Raw genomic sequence first — 23091 nt, forward strand, 5'->3', positions numbered from 1 at the left:
AAATGCTACCCTACCATATTCATTAGCTTCACCAAGCTTCACCACACAAGTACTCCCAGGATTAGACCTTAACAACTCATCCTTATAATCAAGAATTCTCCCAAACTCCTTAACATTATCACCCATAATTTCATTCAAAATTTTAGCTCTTGCTCTTCTAGCTGTGGTCTTACCAACATGCACACTATACTTCTTCCTGATTAACTTTTGTAACTTGAACACTCTGATATTTGGTTGTTCAATCACTTTATCTTTAAAAACACTAGCAATGAATTTAGAGTTGCACATGTAATTTCTAGAAGCCTTTTGACATAAATGTATTAGCATGTAAGTCTTAATAACAAAGTTGTTAGTCTTCCTGTCCAAACTTGCATATAACAACCATTTGCAATTTACCTTGTAACATCTCATCCTTACTCTAGTTGGCTCATTCACACACTTTTCAATCTGAACCCTTCTCTGAATTGCATACTTAGTGACTGTCAATCTAAACTCTTTTACACTTTCAAAAACCATACCCAATTGCCACACAATCTTCTTACTGTTGGGATAAAATTTGACATTGTCTGTGGTATGTTTTTTCCTTTTTGTGTTAGGCAGTTCAACCTCATTTTTTCACCTTCTTCAAGACAATTATCATCTGTGTAAGTTTCAAAACAACAAGCATCAGAACTTGCATAATATGGTTCATCACCCCCTAGCCTTCCTTCTAAAGTATTTGTATTGATAGCAGTCTCATCAAACCCAAGATCTGCTCCAGCATTACCACATGGTACTTCTTCAGTATCTGCAGAAATTCTCTCCCTTCTTTTCCTTCTCCTCAGAAAGGATCTTTTTTCAGCCCTCAGTTGAATCAGCTCCTCATGAACATCACTTCCATATTGATCATCTTCAAGTAGTTCACTATCTTCAGAATCATCACTCTCTTCAGTTGACTCATCAGATTCTTTTACAGAGTATTCACTATCTTCAGAATCTGATGGATCAGTATTTGGAGCTGTTGGGTTTGATGTAGAAGGAATATTTGAGGTAGTATTTAGAGATACATCTACCCCATTAAAAGCAGCCTCACCTACTACATTATATTCAATGTTTTCACTAGCCCTATTTTTAGTGGTCCCAACTTTATTAAAAGTTGCACCAGATTCCTCTTCAGGCATGTGGACATATACTTCCAAAACAACCCCATTTTGCAAACAATTACACATTGCTAAGAGAATATCATCATTGTCAATATCTCCTAAGATGCAACTGTTAGGTGGCCGAATACTAAATTTGCAATTTGGGCTATACCCTAGTTCTTTAATTTAGTCTTTAATCTCAAAATATGATATTGTATCCACATCAACATCAACATATTCACTCACTAATCCACCCACATATCTTGCTTCCTCACCTTCATACAATATGGCCCCACCATGATACAACTTTAAAGTAATGAATGTAAATCCACTCATACCTATATGCATAAACATTAACAATAATTAAGTACAAGTTACTAATAAACTACAATAATTGATTAAAGAAACACACACACACCCCCAAACAAATATAAAAACAATTCAAGTTAAAGCCAGTAGTTATTGGATTTTTTTAATGTAACTATAACCCTACACATACAGAACACACATACCCCACAGACACAACACAATACTCGACATATCTTTGTCTTCTTAGAATTAGGCCTGTAACCCCACACAAACACGACACAACACAACACCCAACATATCTTTTTCTTCTTAGGATAAGGTTATTTATCTGTAACCCCACACAGACACAACACAAGACCCAACATGAAGTTATTTTACCGTAACCCCACAATACAATACAACACAACACCCAACTTGTCTTTGTCTTCTTGTATGTTTAAAAAGAGAACAGAACTCAAACAAATATAATACCACCCAACTAACCCACACTGAAAAATACTTTAGAACATACCATAACAACACATGTGACAATAAGAATATATGAATAACAAGTTACATACGAAGTTTGATATCTAACAGTACCATAACATAAACCCTAATAAATAAGCATAAAGTTACATTTCACTCAAAGATCGAAACCAATATTTAACAACATATCATGAACCCTACGAAATTTAAGTATAACAACAACAAAAAAAACAAAAAAAAATCAAGAAAAAACTAACCTTTGAACTCAATCACGATTCTTGATGACTTAGAAGAATGAAATCGACCCACAGATGCACGACTGAAATCGATCCACACATGCACGACTGAAATCGAACACTAAGTACTAAAATCCAACATAGAAAATCAATTAAGAGTATGTAAATCGAATTTCTGAAATTAATTTTTTGAAGATAATGCTCTTTCCCTTGTTTCTTTCTCTTCCTTTTTGGTTGAGTTAACTTGAAAGTGATAGTTTTACTTTTGGGAAAGTTGAAAAAGTGATAGTTTTTTTGAATTTTTGGGAAGTGTAAGAGTTGTTTTGAACTGATAGCTTATACTTTTTAGAAAGTTGAAAAAGTGGGCCCAACACGTGTTGAACAAAGCTTTCAACCTATCTGATTTATATTGCCACGTAGGCCAAAAAGTGGTAAAAAATTAATAAAAAAATAAGTTCGGGGGGTAATAGGACTTTAGTAAAGGTTAGGTGTGTCTCTAGGATTTCGGGCATAGGCTGGGGGGTACTTATGCATTTTCCCAAATAAAAAACTAAAAAAAAAAGAAGTGAAAAACAGAACTGAAACAAAAAAAAAAACTAAAACTGATAAAGAAAAGAAAAAAATAATACGCTAACGTAGGGATTCGAACCCTCGACGTGAAGACTAATTTCCAGGGAAATTGCATCTGGGCTATCTGCTTCTCTTTGTCATTGAGGGGTTCAAAATATATATATCCACATAAATACAGAAGATTACCTTATATATACTGTGTAATTGTTTGCCGAGGAGGTTCGGGTGAACCCTTTGGAATCCACGTGGGTCTGCCCTTGATCACCGGTACGATTGTAGCACAAGATTATATGTAATTTATCTTGATTATGGGAACATTATAGATCCAACTTCTTGCGCTAGTGCATTTTGTATGTATTGAATGATACCGAGTAGAGATAGTTGTTTTATACTGGCTGACAAAAACATATTCTCTAAACTATTAAATGTACTTATATTCTTAATCCTGATATAATTATTATGATCTGTATAGATTAATTATCGTTTTGATTTATTAAAAGGTGAGATTCTGAGATGAATTAATATGTGTGGTAGATTGGATGATAATAATGTATATTGGTGAAATAATAAGTTAGTTGATGGAATCCATGTCTCGTTATAGAGATTGATTGATATGCCTTTTTGAGAAACTTATAAGTTTTCATCGTGTCAAACCTTGCTAGTGGATTTATGAATCTGACACATGAAATAAGTTAAGTAGTGCTCTAAAGGAAATTAATCATTGAATTAAATTCATCAGTAATTTAATTTATTAATTAATATATGTAATCTTAACATGGGGAACTACATAAGTGTTTAATGGGGAATTACGAAATATAAATAGAGTGTAATTACGAATTTCTAGTGGAATGATTTGTAATTTATTATGGTAAGAATAATTTAAATTAATTGTTTGGAATTATTTCCATAATAGGAAGCCTCAGTAATTAATTTTGTGGTCCCTACAGTGCCCATATTTAACTAGAACTCAGAATCCTATTTCTAAGAAAAAAGAAGAGGAAGAACGTTGGCTTTGGTAAAATAAAAACTAACGTGTGTTTTTCTTGTTTTCAAGAAAATATGGGTTTTTTTCTCCTTTTTGGGCTGGAAAGAAATCTCTATTAGTAGGGTTTCTTCTAATCTAGAAAAGATTAAAGGTTTCTATTCAATACTTGTCCACCCAAGTATTGAGAGAGTTCGGATGTGAACTTGGGATCATTGTAGAAAACTGCAAAGTTGCTTCCGTTGTGCATATAGTTTTCCTACATATCTATCTTGAGAAACTGACAGAAATTAGGATGTAATTAACAACGGATCCATGAGGAGCATATAATTGCCATAATGCTGCTCGTACAAACCTGAGTTTGAATCTAGCTAGCTAGAGCCCTATTTTATTATTTTTATTCAGTTTATCTAAGAGCTCATATTTGAGCTTAGATAATATTAGTGCACTCGAGTCTTCTAATCCTGAATTCACTTTTATTCATATTCAGATGTTTTAATCTTATAAATAAATAAAAGAGGTCTAAATGTCCTTTTAATACGTCACTAACTCATTGTTACTACAAATATTAAGAACTTGTTTGATAATGAGAATTTCCAAAACAAGACTTACAATGAAAATTCCAAATTCAGATACAAATGTTTCACTTTATTAAAAAGAAAAACATTTGGCCTATGAAACTTTCAAATACAACATGAAGTTCGTATTCAAAATTGAAAAACACACGAACACTTTCTTTCACTTTTACTATATTTTTCTTTTTTAAATTTTGCCCTCTTTTTTATAAAAATAACCTCATTTTGTTTTTTTAAAAGGAAAAGCACACTCTAACAACCAAATATTTTTTGTAAAAATTATAACCAAACACAACTTTAAATTCAAAAAAGTGAAATAATTTGAACAAATATTGGCAACAGTATATAATAGTTGGTATATGAAATCTAATCTATGATAGGGTGTACATGGCCGGGTTGGTTCGGGTTTTTCAAATATCAAACCAAACCATTTGTGTCGGATTTTTGAATTTATAAACCAAATCAAACCAATAAAATTTGAGTTTTTCAACCTCGAGTTTTTTTCGGATTTTTCAAATTTTCGGGTTTTTTCCGGTAAAGTATTCATACAAACATATAATTTACTTGTATTTCAAATATTTCATTAGTCCTACCAAAATACAACTATCTAAGGTGTTTCTTAAGAAAATAACACAAAATATGATATGATTAATGACACTAAAATATCCAACAAAAAGATAATAATGAAATCGTGTAAAACAAATATTGCAAATTAATAAGTAATAATGACAATGATCATAATTTAAAAGTACTAAATCATGCTAAAATAAGTTTAATAAGTATTAGTTACATGACTAAATATTAAAGGAAATTAAAATTAGATTATGTATTTTAATTGTCTAAACCTATGTAAAACTAAAGAACAAATATTCAATATTATTGTCATTCTTAGTGTTAGGGGTGTGCATCGGTCGGTTCGGTTCGGTTCGGTTTAATATATTATTGGTTCGGTTTATAAATATGTTAAACCAATAACCAAATCAATAAAATATTTTTTATCGGTTTTGGTCCTTAACAGTTCGGTTTTCGGTTTAACGTATAAGAAAATACTTATAAAATAAATATATGACTTTTCTAATAAATTTTATGCAAAAACACAATAATGTAACTTTACAAATGCTCATAAAATAGAAAAAATAATAACAAACATGAAAAGAACTATACAACTGTAACACAAAGAGAAATTAAGAAGAATAGGGTTCTTACTTTAGATTTTAACGTTTTGTATAATGTGAAATTGTGAACTCAAAGTCACTGTAAGGTGTGAATTGAAGGCTAAAGGACAAAGATAGTAGCTAGTAAGATATTGAGATTAATATATAATATTTATGTACAAGTAAAAATAGTAAATTACTAGTATTAATGGGTTATCGATTTACCCAATAACTCAATATTAAAGACCAATACCAAACCGATAACCCAATAATTTTTTTTATAAAATCATTAAAAAACCGTTAACCCAATAACAATAAACCAATAACACTTTTATCGGTTCGGTTTTTGCACACCCCTACTTAGTGTTGAATTGATTTTCTTTTTGCATTAGTATTAATTTGATTTTGATTTAAGCTTTATTATAATTACCAACATCTATGGACTATAATCTTTATTGAACCATTAAGAATTCTAACTTTCAAACATGAAATAATATATTAAAAGATAAAAGCTATGAAAAAGTATAAGAAATATTTAAAAATTATAATAAAGTAAATATTTTTACGTATAAAATAAAATTTTAAAATTATATATATAATGTCGGGTTGATTTGGTCTCGGATTGTTTTTTTTAGTTGAAATTAAACCAACTCAAATATAGTCGGGTTTTTTTTTAATTTCAATACCAAATCAAGTCAAACCAAACCACTAATCGGATTTTTTTTTTTCGATTTGACTCGATTTGTGATTTGGTTCGATTTTGTACACCCCAAATTATGACTATCTATTTGAGAAATATTACTATTTTAGAGCAAATTTGATTTATCAAACACAACTCCAACTTCAAATATTCCAAATAAAAGAAAACAGAACGTCCACGTAAAGTACTTTAAAATCATAAAATTGTCAAATCCTGGTAACATAATAATCAGCTCTTTTTTATCTTGCTATATAAGTTTGTTAAATTTCATTGTCCAAAAGTATTGCAGTTGAGACAGAGACAAGCATTGTATCGATAATGAAGGAAATTAATGATATTTGGTACTATATTCGTTCACTTTTAATTGTCATAGTTTTTTTTTTTTTGGATTCAAACGATAATAATTTTGACTAATATTTTAGATGTATTTTTTCATCATATTGATATGCGAAAAATTAGAATGTATAGTACTTTTCGTATAGTTTTTGAATATCTAAATTTTTTGTTTGAAATATCGAATTAATATAATCTAATTTAACTTAAAAAATTAATTAAATAGACTTTCGAAAAACGTAACGTGACAATTAAAAGTTGACAAAAGGAAGTATTTAATCTTGACTTATCCTCACCATTTCATTTTTTGTCAATATATACTTCTTGTGATTTTTCTATTTTTCATTTCTCTGTCAAAGAAGAAAATAATGAAAAAAAATATAAATTAAAAATGGAGAAATTTTGTTTTTGATACATTGAAAAATGCTAAATAAACTCCATATTTATGAATCTTCAACTTGTTTTTGTTCTTGTTCGACAATAAATCTGCATATTAATATGCCTCCCTTCAAGTATTTAGGCATAATATATAAATGTGTACTTTAACTTGATCTTATTTCACTTTATGTCTTTTATCTTTGGGTGCGCACAAATAAATATTTAAATCTGTATAAAATTGAATAAGTAGACACAAGAATTCTACGTGACATAATATATGTAGCCATCACTTAGGACACAAATTGCCACATAAAATTTATATGTCTATTTATTTAATTTTATATAAATTTAATTGTATGCGTGCACATCAAAATTAGAGGACGGTCCGTACTGCAGGTCCGTAGATTGCGTCAGAGATTTTCCCCATAATTCATTTAAGAAAAAGACTAAGTGTTGACCTACGGTCCTGACTTACGGTCCGTAGGTCAGGCCACGGACCGTAGGTCGTGACCGTAGATCGATGCCCCAAAAACCAACTTCTGTTCCGATTGACGGTTGACCAGTACGGACCGTTGATCGATCTACGGTCCGTAGGTCAGTCCCGTAGACGGGGATCGACAGCCCAGAAATTTCTGCAAATCGATGGTGGATCAACCTTTAAAGGGTCATAGCTTTTAGAATCATATGCTGAGGTCAAATTAATAAATATATTTATGTATTATACCTAATGGTGAGGTGGTTGATAATGATTTTGGGATATTAATATTATACTAATAACATAGTTTCACACGTGTGAAATAATATAAAATAAAATAAAAATTAATAAAATAATAATTGCTCATGTGTGAAAGCATTTACCGGCCATTTGTGGTTGTCTTGTAAGTCGTGCCATGCCGATTGACGTTTTTAGCCATTTTACCGAAAGTAAATTTTAAAATATTGTTTTCCTCTTATTTTGTACTCCATTCAAATTTATGTTAGTTTAATTAAGCTTGGAGTTTAAGAACACAAGAAGATTTTGTAATGCTTTAAAATTATTTTAAAAATACATAGATTTTAAATAAAAAAGTAAATATTGGTGAAATTATTTGCCAAATAAATGTAATCCAACATATATAAAATGTTGATAGTATCATTACATATTTATCAAATAAAACATATATCATATAAACTGAGATAAAAAGGGTATATAGATTTAAAGCTATTGTCTTCCTCTTGCTTTATACTATCTCTGTTCCTATTCATATGGACTACTTTTTCTTTAATCAGTCAATAAAAAATTGACATTTTATATTTAGTAATAATTTAATTTTAAATATTTATTTTATCTTTAACAAAATAATTTATAACAACACAATCATTTATAACCTATTTTACGCCATAAATTTTAAAAATCATTTTATTTTTAAAAATTTTTTAATGTCAAAGTTAAATTATACTGTATAAAGACGAAAGACAAATACTAGTAGAATCAAGATGTGAAGCTTATCTGTTAGATTTGGCAATATCTTGACAAAATTGAGGGCATGCCAATATCAAGAAAGTATGAATTGGATCGCCTCGCCCAAATTTCGTCCTCAAATCAAAATCATTTATTAATATAATTTTAAAATATTTATTTTACTTTTAATAAATGATTTATAACGATATAAATTTCTATAATTTATTTTAGTTCATAAATTTTAATTTTTTTTTATAAGTTTTGTATGGAATTAAATTTAAAATTTACTCACATAAAAATGGAACAAAGGGAGTACTATTTATTTCCAACAGGTGTCGTAAGCAGTGCGTTCACATATCTTAGCTTTCATATTATATCAAATTTTTTTCATCACAAAAAGTTCATTTTCGATACAGAAGGAATTCCCCGTCTCTCCACACTGAATTTTTTGCTTATTGATCGGGTAAGTTTATATCTTCTTAATGATAATTAGTATACTTTATTTACAGATTTACTGTACCAGATCAAAGAATTTCATTGCTCATAATATATATGTTAGTTTTTCGATGAATTTTAGCTTTATGCACGATTTTTACTGTGTTTGGTATGAAGGAACATGTTTTCTGGTGAAAAATAAATTCGTAAAAAATATTTTCTTGAAAAATATATGAGGTTCTTACTTATTTTCTTAGTTATTGGCAAGTAAACAAGAAAATATTATCCAAGAATATTTATATGTTATCTCGCATAATATATGGAGGTGTGATGGGATGGGATGGGGAGTGGCAAAGGCGGAGCTAGGTGGGGTTCGTGGGTTCAAACGAACCCAATAATTTTTTTGTAGATCCTATATTTGTACGGAAAAGTTAAATAAATATATATGTATATTAACTTATGAACCCCAAACAAAATTGATTGATAGCCCAATGGTACTAAGGAAGGATTGTACAAATGCTTTCCATGCCACAGTTGTGGGTTTAGCCAAAGTTGTGGGTTCAAACCCACTATCAACTTTTTAAATGAAATTTAGAACTCTCAAACTCCTAATTCGCAGTGTGGGGTGGTGGGTGGACTGAGAGAAGACAATAAATTTGGAATGTTATATGCAACTTGTTTTCCTAGAAAAATATTTTCCAAACATAGGAAAATTGGAAAATATTTTCCTCTGGTAAGAAAAGGTGATCAATGACTGTTAAATTAACTTTCATCTTTTTCTTAAATTTCTAGTGTATGTTATTATACAAAGTTGCATATTTATTTCACTTTCAAGTACCAGACAAGGGAAAAAGACTGTTTGCAGTATTCTGTAATTCCTTTTATCAACAACAACAGAATGTATGCATTCTTACATAGAATTACAGTTAAAATTTGAAGTTTATAGGTTCAGGGATTTTAGTCCTTTGAAGTTTATAGGTTCAGGGATTTTAGTCCTTTTAAGTTACTGTGTTCTAGATTAATATTATGTTCATATTCAATGAATAGTTTTTAATACTAATATATTATTTGGATCAAAGCTACAACTATTTCAATGAGAATTTGTTTCCCACCCTGTATTTTTCCACCCAGTGAGCTGGTTTGATGGAAAATGAGTGGAAAAAAACATGTTTTGTAGCATAAATTTTCCACTAATTCACCGTGGGAAAAATATTTATTTGTAGTAGTGTATTGGGTTTGGTCACATCCGTAGCCAAAACACTAGCTCTGCCCCTTAACAGAAACTAATACTAGACTCTTTTTGCTTAAATTTATGGGTTGTTGATTGGTTGAGGATACTGTTGTCAACAGATATACTTGCATCAAGTGATGTTGTAAAGAGGAAAATATGTTAGGCTGTCCAAATTACCAGTTGCTTTCACTTGTTTTGATCTTACTGTTAACAACGGTTGATCCAAGTTCACAAGAAAGCCGTGTGAAATCTGCTGTCTTTCTATCACCAGCGTTTGTGCTGGAACCTGGATCTGTCTCTAACAAGTTTTACTACAACATTAGCTTCCCAAAAGGCCATATTGCTATAAAAAATTTCTATGCTGAAGTAGTTGATGAGGGAGGGAATCCTGTACCCCTTTATGAGACATATCTTCACCACTGGATTGTTGTAAGATATTATCATCGAAAAGGTGTGGAAGTAACAAAGTTCCATGATGATTTGGGGTTCCACCAATCAGATTTTATTGTCAAGAGAAACTCAGGGATATGTGATAGAGGCCTTCCTCAATATTTTGGCCTTGGGTCAGAGACGCGAAAAACAATCACCTATGTTCCAGACCCTTATGGAATAGAAATCGGTAATCCAGTCGAAGTACCTCCTGGATACGAGGAGAAATGGTTGCTCAATATACATGCAATTGATACACGAGGTGCGGAAGATAGATTGGGATGTACTGAATGCAGGTGTGATCTTTATAATGTTACCAAGGACGAGCATGACCGAGTTATAGAGCCAGATTACATTGGAGGGTTGAGATGTTGTTACGATGAAACAAGATGCAGGGTGAAAGACGGATTCCAAGGATCAAAGAGAAGCCTGTACCTGAAGTACACAGTGAAGTATATTGATTGGGATCCCTCCATCGTGCCTGTAAAAATTTATATACTTGATATAACTGATACATGGAAAAAGCCAGAAAAATCGACTGCCGCTGTGGCAAGACATCACTGCCAGGTGTGAGAGAAAATGATAATTTAGCTCATAACTCAAATCATTTTTAACTCTTTACTAATATTCAGGCAATTTCTTTTACTTCAGATTGAATATTTAGTGGAGTCATGTTCATCAGCTGTTGCAAATGTCGACTGCACTCATACAAAGAAGATAATTGTAACTTTTCCTAGCGGCGGAGATGTTATCTATGGAGTTGCTCATCAACATACAGGAGGGACTGGTATGGCACTCCATGGAGAGGTACTCTGAGCTATTATATTTTGTTTCTTTGGTTATGCTCTGCTTACAATCTGGATTACTTGTATACGTTTCTTATATATTTTAAGTCGATTAACTTATTGATAAAAACAAAGATTTTTGTACAATAAACTTTTTCATTTAATGATACTTGGCTTAGTTGGGTGTCATCTTAACACTGGTTATGTATGCCACGACTTTCAAGACCAGATTGATTGAATCCATATCTAATCTCGTTCTCTTAACATCCGATAAAAGAGAAGTGTTGTTAGTGTTTATTTGACATGATTGTCATACTTCCAAAGATTATTTTGTTGATTCAAACTGTTATGTCCCAGTATGGTAACATTTCAGTTTATCTTCAATTAACTGCAGAAAGCTTGATGTTTTTTTATTATACTGAATGGAGCCTCCTTCCCTTTGAGACAATTATTGTCTGCTTAGTTAATATAGTGGCCCCTCGATGAACTGCATCATTTTATAGGAGATAATATTGTTTCTTGATAGTTAACTGCTTTAGTTTTGTAAGTACATTAGTGTAAGTTCAGTACTTGTGTGGGAATTAAGCTAGTGTATAATGACATGGCTATCGGGTAGTAAAGCAGTCATAATAGTTGTTGCGTGTTTGTATAGCATATTATTCTCAATTGTCATCATGATTAGCTAAGCAGATTTACTTGTTCTGATTTGTGGAGCACCTTGTTCGTTGGTGTTTGGTGTTGGTTATTTCTTAATTTCTTCTTGTCTGTTTCCGCTGCTTTGGTCTAGGATGGACGTGTCATATGCTCATCTCTTCCAATCTATGGGGAAGGAAAGGAACCAGGAAATGAAGCTGGTTACATTGTCGGGATGTCTACTTGTTATCCTAGACCTGGCTCTATCAAGATCTCGGAAGGGGAGACTGTAACTTTACTATCAAACTATAGCAATGCCCAAAGGCATACAGGAGTGATGGGGTTGTTCTATCTCTTAGTTGCTGAACCATCACCGAAGCCTAATTCTATCCTACATTCCACAGATGAAGTAAGATCTTTGACTCATTAAAAGTTTTCGAGATTCAGAGTAGTGAATTTCCTACTTAAGTCTACACAAGATCATATATTTCTGAACTTGTTTCTTCTTCACTATTGCAGACAGGTGAGATTGTAATATTGCAGAATGCTATTGGAGCCTTGGCAGCAGTGTTTGGAATTGCACTACTTGTTGGTGCTGCTGTTATTTATCAACGTCGGAATCAAAGGGATCAGGAAGGCTATGAGTCTATACTGATGTGAGGTTCTTTTCCTTCTGGTGACTCTGGTCCCTAGTGTAGTACACAAAATGCAAGTTATGATCTCCCTTCTATTCGTGGACTAGTTCCTCGACACATGTGTTGCACTTGTATGTCAAGTCATGAATTATACGGTTTTGTAAAATAATATTGATATTATTAAAATAAAACTTCGAGTAAATGATAGTACAAGTGTTTGTGAATGATCTATCTTTGGATCTTTGTATAGTGACATGTTTGTTAATGTTAAGAAGTTGAATAGTTAATTAGCATTTAATTAGATAGATATTATCTAGCAAAAATATTCTTTAACTTATAAGTAGGCTTCCTACTTCTAAAAGTAAATAAGTCCAAATTTAATTTTCAATTTGAATATCTCAAAAGCAAAACAATTTGTTTAGTTGACATCTTATTTTGCAGTGAAATAGCAAGAAAAAATTAATTTATTTCCAAGAGGTTACTGTTGCCTTGAAATAACAAAAAAGAATAATTTATTCCAAAGATGTTACTTTTGCCTTTCTAAGGACAAAACAGATCTTGAATTCAGCTAAAATTATTGAATTAGGATGAAATATAATAATGTCAGAAGCAGATTTAAGGGAAAATTGCACAACAAGGCAAAATGTGATATGTATTTACGATAAAATATTATAATTCGTAGCTATATGTAGGGTTTTATATATTGTATTCAAAAAATTATTTTTTATTTTGTATCAATTGTATTTGTATTTTGTATCAATTGTATTCATGATACAATGAATATAATATGCATTCATCCCCTCTTTCAAATATATTATGTATCAATTATATCCAATCAAAGATAGGTGAAAGATTTGTATTTTATATCAGTTGAGAACTACCATTGTCATGGGATTGCTCTTCATTTATTTCATCACATAAAACTCCTAATTTCTCCTACATTTTTTAGTCTCCACACTGAATTTTTACTAATCTGGTAAGTTTGTATCTTATTAATTTCTTTTTCTAATACAAAATTATTTCTATTCTTCCTATACATAATAAGAAAATGAGTATGTAAAACAATTACACTCACTCTTTTGTATTCAACACGTAAATATGATGTACTATTTCTTAATTTCCTAGTATATGTTAGTATTATACAAAGTTGCATCTATTTATTTGACTTCCAATTACCACAATAATATTTGTAGTATCATATTAATGAATCTTCAGCTAGTTTTTGTTCTTTGTTCAACAAAAAAATTGCCTATTAATTTGCCTCCACCAAACTCCACCCATACTCGCTCCATTGTCATTCCTAACCTTGCCCTACCATGGATTCAACCCACCCTACCTTGCCCCGTTTAGCTCCTCTATTTTTTTTTTCAAGTTTGCAATGGTAATTTAGAAAATAAGAAAAATGTAATCAATGAAGCTTTGTTTCTCCTAAGAAATTAACTAACATGTTCCTAATTACAAAAGTAGAATTTCACGAGAAAATGATCAAAATGGTCCTCAATGTATGAGTAATGATTTTCTTGGTCCTTAATGTATTTCACTTGATTGGAATGATCCTTAATGTATAATAAAGGTGTTCAGTTTTGTCCTTAATATATTTCACTTGATTGCAATGATCCTTAATGTATAACAAAATGTGCTCATTTTGGTTATTAACCCTAAACTTAACAAATTTATCAAAAAAATAATCTTAAATGTAATTGTGGACTCCAGGTGACTAACAAAATTCATCATTGATGTCTTCTTTATTAGCTTCCAAGAAATACTTCATGAAATCTAACATCATTTTCTCCACCTTCTCTAACAATATTTATTATTTTCTCTTGCTAAAAATTGAAATGGGTGTTAGGTTCGTAGAATAATATTATAGAAAAGACAAAATAGTAAATTTTGTTGGAGAAATTAGAGAAAATGGTGTCAGATTTATGGAATTCTTTCTTTGGAGCTAATAAAAAAGACAACAATGTTAAATTTTGTTAGTTACGTAGGGTCTAAAATAAAATTTAACACTTTTTATTTAGATATAGGGTAAAAGACCAAAATGAACAGTTTTTGTCATAGATTAAGGACCATTTCAATAAAATAAAATACATTAAGGGTGTGTTTGGTATGAAGGAAAATGTTTTCCATGGAAAATGTTTTCCTAGAAAATGTTTTCCTGGAAAACAAGTTGATTATTGACTTATTTTCTTATGTTTGTTTGGTGAGTAGAAAATATTTTTCAAAAAAGATTTTTAGTGTTTGATTTATGAATGAAAAAATATTTTTGAGAAATATCTTTTATTTTTACTAGAGTAGAAAATAATTTTTAAAAACAAGCTTAAATTTTTTTTGGGGCGTGGGGGGGTGGTAGGGGGTGGGTGAGGGGGGGGGGTCGAGGGTAGGGGTGAAAAATTGAAAATTTTGAAGTTGAAAATATTTTTTTAAAACAAACTTAATTTTTTTTTGGGGGTGGGGGCTGGTAGGGAGGTGGGTGAGGGGGGGGGGGGTCGAAGTACCTCCTGGATACGAGGAGAAATGGATGCTCAATTTACATGCAATTGATACACGAAGTGCTGAAGATAGGATGGGATGTACTGAATGCAGGTGCGATCTTTATAATGTTACCAAGGACGAGAATTACCGAGATATAGAGCCAAATTATATCGGAGGCTCGAGATGTTGTTACGATGGAACAAGATGCAAGGTGAAAGACGGATTCCAAGGATCAAAGAGAAGCTTGTACCTGAAGTACACAATGAAGTATATTGATTGGGATGCCTCTATTGTGCCTGTAAATATATATTTACTTGATATAACTGATACATGGAAAAATCCAGAAAAATCGAATGCCACTGTGGCAAGACATCACTGCAAGGTATGTGTTGTTGCCATTTTGTTGCTCTCAAGTGTTAGATTAGTTTTATTTTTAGTTTAATCTTCCAATAATGTTGTTATTCGTGATTTGTTTTTGTCATTTTTTTTTACTTTCCAGTGTTATATTATTTTATTTTACGGAAAAGGGTCATATTTACCCATGTACTATCCTAAATAGTTTAAATATGCTCGTCATTATACTTTTGAGCCAAATATACCCTTACCGTTATATTTTGGGCCAAATATACCCCTCATCCGTTAAAACTTTGAATCTCAATCTTAGAATAGACAGATGGAGGGTTGAGATTGATTTGAAGGACCCATATTATTTTGTCCTAGACAACATCTAAAATAACTCATAATCCAACCCAAGCAAGGCTTCTCATATCAACATACAACAATGGAGTAATGTCATATTCATCTAAGTTGATGATTCTCAACATCCGAACACACACGATACTAACAAATCTCAGCAATTAATTGAAATTTTGATGAGTCAAGTGTCAACGGTGAAGAACTGGAGAATTTTGAATTATTTTTTTAAGCTCATTGTCAAATTTATAGAACCTAAAAATGAATTCAGCTGAATCATACTAAGTAAGAGAAAATCTCAGCTTAAAAAAGAATAATCCAAATAATTTTCAATAATCCATTGATTTACAACAACTTCCTATCACAAATTTGAAGGTCAAAGACCCAACAATTTCGTTTCCAACTTCTCCACCCAATGTGTATTATATATTTAGCGCGTCAATCCAAGTCAATCAAATTTGAAGCACCACATCAATTGAACTTTCACAAATTTTAGAATCAAATCCAGACAATTCGTTGAAAGAATTGTGCTTTTGTTTGCTTATTCAATAAGAAAGTTCAATTATAAGAACAATACACACTACACTATTTTTAAAAAAATTGCAGCTTTTTTCCCAATATTTTATATTTTTGATAGGCAAAATAAATGAAAACATTAATTATATAAACCAATTTTCATGTAATGGCGGAAGCTAAATATTTTTTACAAACAACTCGTTGTGCTTTTGTTTGTTTATAAATGGGTTTGGGAAAGAAAGCAGGGGAAGTGGGTGTTGGTTGAGACAAAAAAATATAGGTCTTTCAAATCGATCTCAACCCTCCACCTGTCTATTCTAAGATTGAGATTCAAAGTTTTAACGGATGAGGGGTATATTTGGTCCAAAGTATAACGGTAAGGGTATACATGGTCCAAAAGTATAACGAAGGGAATATTTAAACTATTTTGAATAGTACAAGGGTAAATATGACCTTTTTCCGTTTATTTTATTTTCGTTCTCTATGGACTACAAATTTTAATGTTTGCTTTATTTTTTATTGTTGTTTTATCTTTGTTAGATATTTTATTTTATTTTTTTGTTTAATGTCATAGCACTTCTTTTCAAAAAGAATTTTCCAGTGAATCATTTTTGTTCCCATTTGTTATTGTTAATATGATTTTGTGTTAAAAAAATAAATTTTGGCCAATGAAAACATCTCTCCGTCGGTTTTCGAGGCCTCCCTAATGTTAAAAGACGGAAATTTAGTTTATGTTCATATTCTGTGTATGTTAAAACTGGCCGATGAAGAAATTACTGTCGATTTCCAAGGCCTCCCATGTTAATAAGGTGAATTTTTATTTTTAAGTTATTTGATTTATTTATTTTTGTTCATATATTTAACACTAATATTTTTACAAAGTGTCTTTACAGGTACCCCGGAATCGCTTCCCATTGAAGTCATTCGAATAAAGTTCGAAAACTATATTCATTATTATGTATATTGTTAACGATAGGCAAACATTAGGTTGCTTATCAGATTACTTGTTTACTTTATTACTTGTTTATATCGCATGTTTGTTTTACTTGTATATTATTTTATTTCCTCCTCAATTTAAAAAAAATAAATTCAGTCGGGACCCACATTTGTGGATTTCAAAGGATGCCTAACACTTTCCCTTCGGAATAACTTGAACCCCTTTCCTAGAATCTCTTGGTTTCATAGATCATTTAATTGGTTTCCTAGTTTTTCCTAAAATTAGGTGGCGACTCCTTTTAAAAGTCGTTTATTCTTAAAATTCTTATAAGATTGACTTAATTGATTATTTTTTGAGTCACCACGATGTTTAGCCCTTACTTTAATAGAGTAGGGATGTAAATAGTATATATTAAACAACAAACAATATTATTCATTATTCATTCAAAGAGAGATACTTTCAAGCTTCAAAAACAACAAGGGACCTGATAGAAGTGCTTCTATTGCTTTCTATACTAATTGTAATTTTGTGTGCTTGTAATAGTTCTTATATTGTAGGATTCGTTTCACTTGTGAAAGGAACGTTTCAAACTTGTGTGAATCATTGTAAGAACTAGGTTAAGGGTAACTTAGTTTCTTACTCTAAAAGTCTATATTAATAAGTTAGGATTAGTAGTGTGGAGATTAGCAGGCTAATCTCATTTTGTAAATTGGATTTTACTTTTCCTTGGAGAAGATTAGTGTAAGCAGTTTGAAAAGTCTTGTTGAGAACAAGTTGTGGTTTTACTCCCTTGAGCAAGGAGGTTTTCACGTAAAGTTGATTGTCAATCTTTACTTTCAGCATTTGTTTTTTATTGTTTATTACTGTAACTGTGTTGAGGACCTGGTCCCATCTACATAAGTGGACGCATACATTTCAACAAGTGGTATCAGAGCTTCACTTTCCAGTCTAGTTAACACCAAGAAAAGAAAAGATCCTGAAGGAATGACTGCTCCACCCAATATGGAGGAAGGACAATCGTCTACCAGGCCATCTCGTTTCAATGACCAGTACTATGGATGGTGGAAGAATCAAATGCATGACTATATCAATGCTGAGAACACTAAGTTGTGGGACATTATTCTTGATGGACCTTATATTCATATAAAGGAGTCGAAGGATGGAGAGCTCATCACTACTGTTGTCAAAACTAGAAAGGAGTACAACGAAGCAGATAGGAAGAAGATAGAAAAGAACTACAAGGCAAAAAATATTCTGGTTTATGGCATTGGACCTGATGAATACAACATAATCTTTGCGTGTGAGACTGCCAAGGAAATTTGGGACTGTCTTCAAACTGCTCACGAAGGAACTAAGCGAGTGAAAGAATCTAAAATTGACATGCTTACCACTCATTATGAGAACTTCGTTATGAAGGAGGGTGAAACCATTTTTGAGATGAACTCAAGATTCACCTCTATCACTAACGAGCTCAGGTGTCTGGGTGAGCCTATCCCTGTTAGCAAGCAGGTATGCAAGATTCTTAAGGTGCTTCCTAAATCTTGGGAAAGCAAGGTGGATGCCATAACAACAACTAAAGATCTGATGACTCTTCCCATGGATGAACTAATTGGGAATCTTCAAACTTACGAGCTAAACAAGGATAGGGAACAATGGTGAAAAAAGGAAAGAATGAGAAGTCCATTGCCTTGAGAACTTCTCAAACTAAGGTGACTGAGGATGAGGATGAGATGACGTATGTCACCAGAAGATTTCAGAAGATCAAAAAGAAGCATGGAGGCTTCCAAAGGAAAACCCCTGCTAGCAGAACTGCTACTGCAAATGATCTTTGCCATAAATGTGGCAAGCCTGGTCACTTCATGAGGGACTGCCTCAGTCAAAAGCAGGAAACTCATGACACCAGACCTCGTAAGAGGGACCTAGTCCCAAACAATGCTCGGAGGAAGGCTCATTCTAATCAGTTGGTGAGAAGAGCCTTTGCTGTATGAGGAGATGATTCAAGTGAGTCAGAAGAAGATGCAGTAAGCCATGATGATGTTTCAATGATTGCCATTGAAGATGATGAAAGAACCACTGAAAACTTAATGCTAAATGAAAAATTAAGTTTGTGTGAGGATGAAAATTCAGCTCTCATGTCTCAAGTCTCTAAAATGAGTGTAATGATAGGTACTCTAGAAACTAGCAACATAACTCCTGAGGAGAATCCTGGTACATTAGTGGGTGGAAAGAGAAAACTTAGCATCTTTGAGGAAGAATTGGAAGAAAAGCTTAAAATTTATGAGTCTAAGCTTGTTGCTTCTCTTGAAACTAATTCCCAACTGAGAAAGGATCTGAGTAGAGTCAAGGAGGAACTAAGCCACTTTCTAAAATGGACTGATTCCTCTAAGATACTCTCTAACCTGTCTAATTATAGTTTCAATGAAAAGAAAGGGTTGGGATGCAGACCAATAGAACCTCTTTATAATCTCCATAGCAAGTATGTGTCTGTATCTGACAATCTGTTGTGCAATCACTGTGGGTGTAATGGTCATCTAAAAGAAAAGTGTGAGACTTTGAGAAGAGCAAAAGAAAAGCATGTGAAATTTGTCAGATTTGAAAATAATGATAAAAGGGAACAAAAGGGACATGGTCCTCGTTATCATTTCAGCAAAAACACTTTCCCTCCTTGGACATGAAGGCTTCTTATCAAGCCTTTTCATAGTTATTGGGAATTCCGTTTGAAGTGGGGTCCTAAATCTAACAAGTGACTCTTATGTAGAAAAGAGGAAAGAGTCATGGCCGGTACATGGACAGTGGATGCTCAAGGCACATGACTGGAGATACGTCAAACTTCCTCTCTTTGAAAGCACAATATGGTGGTGGTGTGTCATTTGGTAGTGGAAAGAAGGGTTCTATTCTAGTTATTGGCAGGATAGGGAGATCTGCTGATAATTCGATAAACAATGTACACTATGTGGAGGGTCTCAAATACAATCTCTTGAGCATATCTCAAATCTGTGACAAAGGAAATGAAGTCAAGTTCATGGCTAACAAATGTCTGGTCACCAATTGTATAACCAAAAGGGTTGTTATGTCTACTACTAGAGTCAAGAATATGTATGTTGCAGATCTTGACTCTATTGAAGGAGATGATATGTCTTGTCTGAGTGCTCAAACCGATGATGCAGATCTGTGGCACCGGCGACTGGGTCATGCAAGTACTTCCTATTGAACAAACTTGTGTTAGGGGACCTGCTCCGCAGACTGCCAAAGTTGAAGTTTTCCAGTGATAAAGTCTGTGATGCATGTGCCAAAGGAAAACAAACTAAGACATCATTCAAAGCAAAAAGGGAGTCAGTACAACTCGACCAGTAGAGCTGCTTCACATGGACTTGTGTGGACCTGTCAGAATCCAAAGCAAAGGAGGTAAGAAATATATTCTTGTCATTGTTGATGATTTTTCCAGGTTTACATGGAATATGTTCCTACGACCGAAGGATGAGACAGCTGGACAACTGATCACTTTTGCCAAAGCTATCCAATTGAAGGCGAATTGCAAAATTGCTAGCATCAGATTTGATCATGGTACAGAGTTCAAAAACTTTCAAATTGAAGAATTTTGGGCAGAAAATGGAATCAATCACTACTTCTCAACACCAAGAACTCCTCAGCAAAATGGAGTTGTTGAAAGAAAGAACATAGCACTAGTGGAAATTGCTAGAACTATGCTGATTGATTCAGGGCGTGCAATGAAGTTATGGGCTGAAGCAGTCAATACAACATGCTATGTGACCAACATGTGTCTTGTCAGATCGTTGACAAGAAAACACCCTATGAATTGTTGAATGGCAGAAAACCCTCAATTGCCCATCTTAATCCATTTAGGTGTAAATGTTTTGTGCTAAATAATGGAAAGAGTGATTTAGGCGAGTTTGATGCCAGAAGTGATAAGGGACTCTATGTATTGAAGAGAGCATGCATGTTAAGTTTAATGAGTCGGAGAAAAGGAATGAGAACAAAGAAGACTATGGGCTTGAGGAGCTGACCAATAGAGAACATGATGCTCAGGGTACAAATGTGAAGGATGCAGAACATTCAGGAGTACCTGGTCCCTCCAGTCCAACACAAGAGGTATTGTCTCAAAAGCTTGAAGGAGATGAAGGTGATTTTGATGGTGATAGAGAAGAAGAGATCACCAGAAAGTCTGGTTGGAAACATCAATCCTCTCATCCACTGGATAATCTCATCTTTCCACTTGACTCAGGAATTCAAACTAGGTCCAAGTTGAGAAATCTGGTGGCATACTCATCTTTCATATCAACTATTGAGCCTAAGAACATCAAAGAATCATTGAATGATGTAGATTGAGTGATATCAATGCAGGAGAAGCTTCATCTGTTTGAGAGAAGTAAAGTGTGGCACCTGGTCCCCCGACCACTCAATAGGACCATTATAGGGACAAGATGGGTCTTCAGAAACAAACTTGATGAGCATTGGACCATTACCAAGAACAAGTCAATACTTGTGGTGTAGGGGTACAACCAAGAAGAAGGGATTGATTACGACGACACCTTTGCTCCTGTAGCCAGAATGGAAGCCATCAGAATCTTGATAGCATTTGCTGCCCACATGGAATTTAAGCTTTTTCAAATGGATGTCAAAAGTGCTTTCTTGAACGGGAACTTGAAGAAAGAAGTATATGTCAAACAACCTCCATACTTTGAAGATGCAGACCTACCCAATCATGTGCTGAAATTGGACAAAGCTTTGTATGGGTTAAAACAAGCTCCTAGAGCTTGGTATGAACGCCTGTCAAAGTTCCTCCTAGCCAACGGGTTCAAGAGAGGTAAACTTGATAATACCTTGTTCTTAAAATCCAGAGGTAATGAATTGTTGATTGTGCAGGTATATGTAGATGACATCATCTTTGGGGCCACCTCAGAATCTTTGTGCAAAGAGTTTGCTGATTTGATGAGTAGTGAGTTCGAAATGAGCATGATGGGGGAGATTACTGTAATGACCCTCCAGGTCATTTTTAAATTAAAGAATTCTTTCCCTCGTATAGAGCATTCCTGTAGCGACCCCAAGTTATTTATGACTTGCTGGCACTGACTGTTCGGTCGCCTGGTCGTTCGTTTGGGTTTTAGGCCCGTTTCCCTGTTTTGGTGATTTTATAACTTGAAAAGTTGACTTTGGTCAACCTTCTTGGAAGTCGTGCTCAGATGAAAATTCTGACAGCTAGGTTAGCTTCGGAATATCGATTTTGGTCTAGAACGACCCTTTGTTCACTTCCCGAGGCTTTAAATGACAGTTGTGGAATCTGGCTCAAAATGATACTGGGTGTGGGACCCACTTTTCATCGAAGCAATCTCCAAATGGAAATTCCGCCTTCACCGTTGAGTCCGAAATATCGTTTCCAATCAGATTCCATATATGGTTTGTATTTTTCCGACTCCGAACGAGTCCGAAACATCGAAATTTAAGTTTGAAAGGTTGTAGAATTTTGACGCGGTGGTGACGTGGCAGAGCCACGCGACGCCACGTGGCGTCGGAGGGAAATCTGGAAATTTCCAAATTTTAGGACGATTTTCGTCCATTTTTTTCCCTTAACTTCAACATAAGATTTCTCCTTCATTTTGAGTCCAAATTAGGTGCTTCAAAAGGCTAACTTCAAGAGAATTTCGTGGGGAATCTAGCAGTGATCTCAGAAACGCGAGGGGAGGCTTCGTTTGAGGTAAGGAATCGAATTTAGCCACTGCTAGGGTGATTTTCGGATTGAATTGTTGTTGAATTTTGAAATGTGAGATCTTGATCATCTTAGGTCCGTTTTGAGTCATTCTTGAGGCTAACTTGTAGAGTTTTTCGCAAGGATCGTCGTGGTATAATCTGTTTGGGTTGAAAGGGTCTCGTTTTTCCAGGAATTGGTGATCAAGGGGCTGCCCATTTTAATTGTTGTGGCTGATTTGCTATGTTTTAGGCATCTGTTTGTGCTAAATTTTGGGATATTAGTTTAGTAAGGTATTTGTGACGTTTTCACGGATTCGTTTTTGAGATTCCAATTGTGGGCCCCACAATC

General features: G+C 33.3%; 1 protein-coding gene and 1 long non-coding RNA gene across 2 annotated transcripts; one reads left to right on the forward strand and one right to left on the reverse strand.

The window, feature by feature from the left end:
- Nucleotides 1-8672: 8672 nt before the first annotated feature.
- LOC125830411 (uncharacterized) lies at nt 8673-12606 on the forward strand. The gene is made up of 5 exons (XM_049509604.1): nt 8673-8730; nt 10053-10929; nt 11014-11169; nt 11935-12189; nt 12300-12606. The coding sequence occupies exons 2-5, from the start codon at nt 10090-10092 to the stop codon at nt 12438-12440; spliced, it is 1392 nt and encodes a 463-aa protein (XP_049365561.1). The 5' UTR covers nt 8673-8730; nt 10053-10089; the 3' UTR covers nt 12441-12606.
- Nucleotides 10446-14971, reverse strand: LOC125830465 (uncharacterized). The gene is made up of 2 exons (XR_007443142.1): nt 14914-14971; nt 10446-10570 (listed from the first exon to the last, which is right to left on the reverse strand). It is a non-coding gene; the product is annotated as an uncharacterized LOC125830465 (long non-coding RNA).
- Between the last annotated feature and the right edge of the window lie 8120 nt (nt 14972-23091).

Source organism: Solanum verrucosum, unplaced genomic scaffold, assembly GCF_900185275.1.
Source record: "Solanum verrucosum unplaced genomic scaffold, falcon-dt-bn FXZP01000228.1, whole genome shotgun sequence".
NCBI classification, from domain to species: Eukaryota; Viridiplantae; Streptophyta; class Magnoliopsida; order Solanales; family Solanaceae; genus Solanum; species Solanum verrucosum.

Bases quoted from the DNA above. Each gene is read 5' to 3' on its own strand.
- LOC125830411 (XM_049509604.1), top strand. From the start codon at position 10,090: ATGTTAGGCTGTCCAAATTACCAGTTGCTTTCACTTGTTTTGATCTTA. The intron at 11,170-11,934 runs GTACTCTGAGCT...GCTTTGGTCTAG, and splicing joins GTATGGCACTCCATGGAGAG to GATGGACGTGTCATATGCTC. The intron at 12,190-12,299 runs GTAAGATCTTTG...TCACTATTGCAG, and splicing joins TCCTACATTCCACAGATGAA to ACAGGTGAGATTGTAATATT.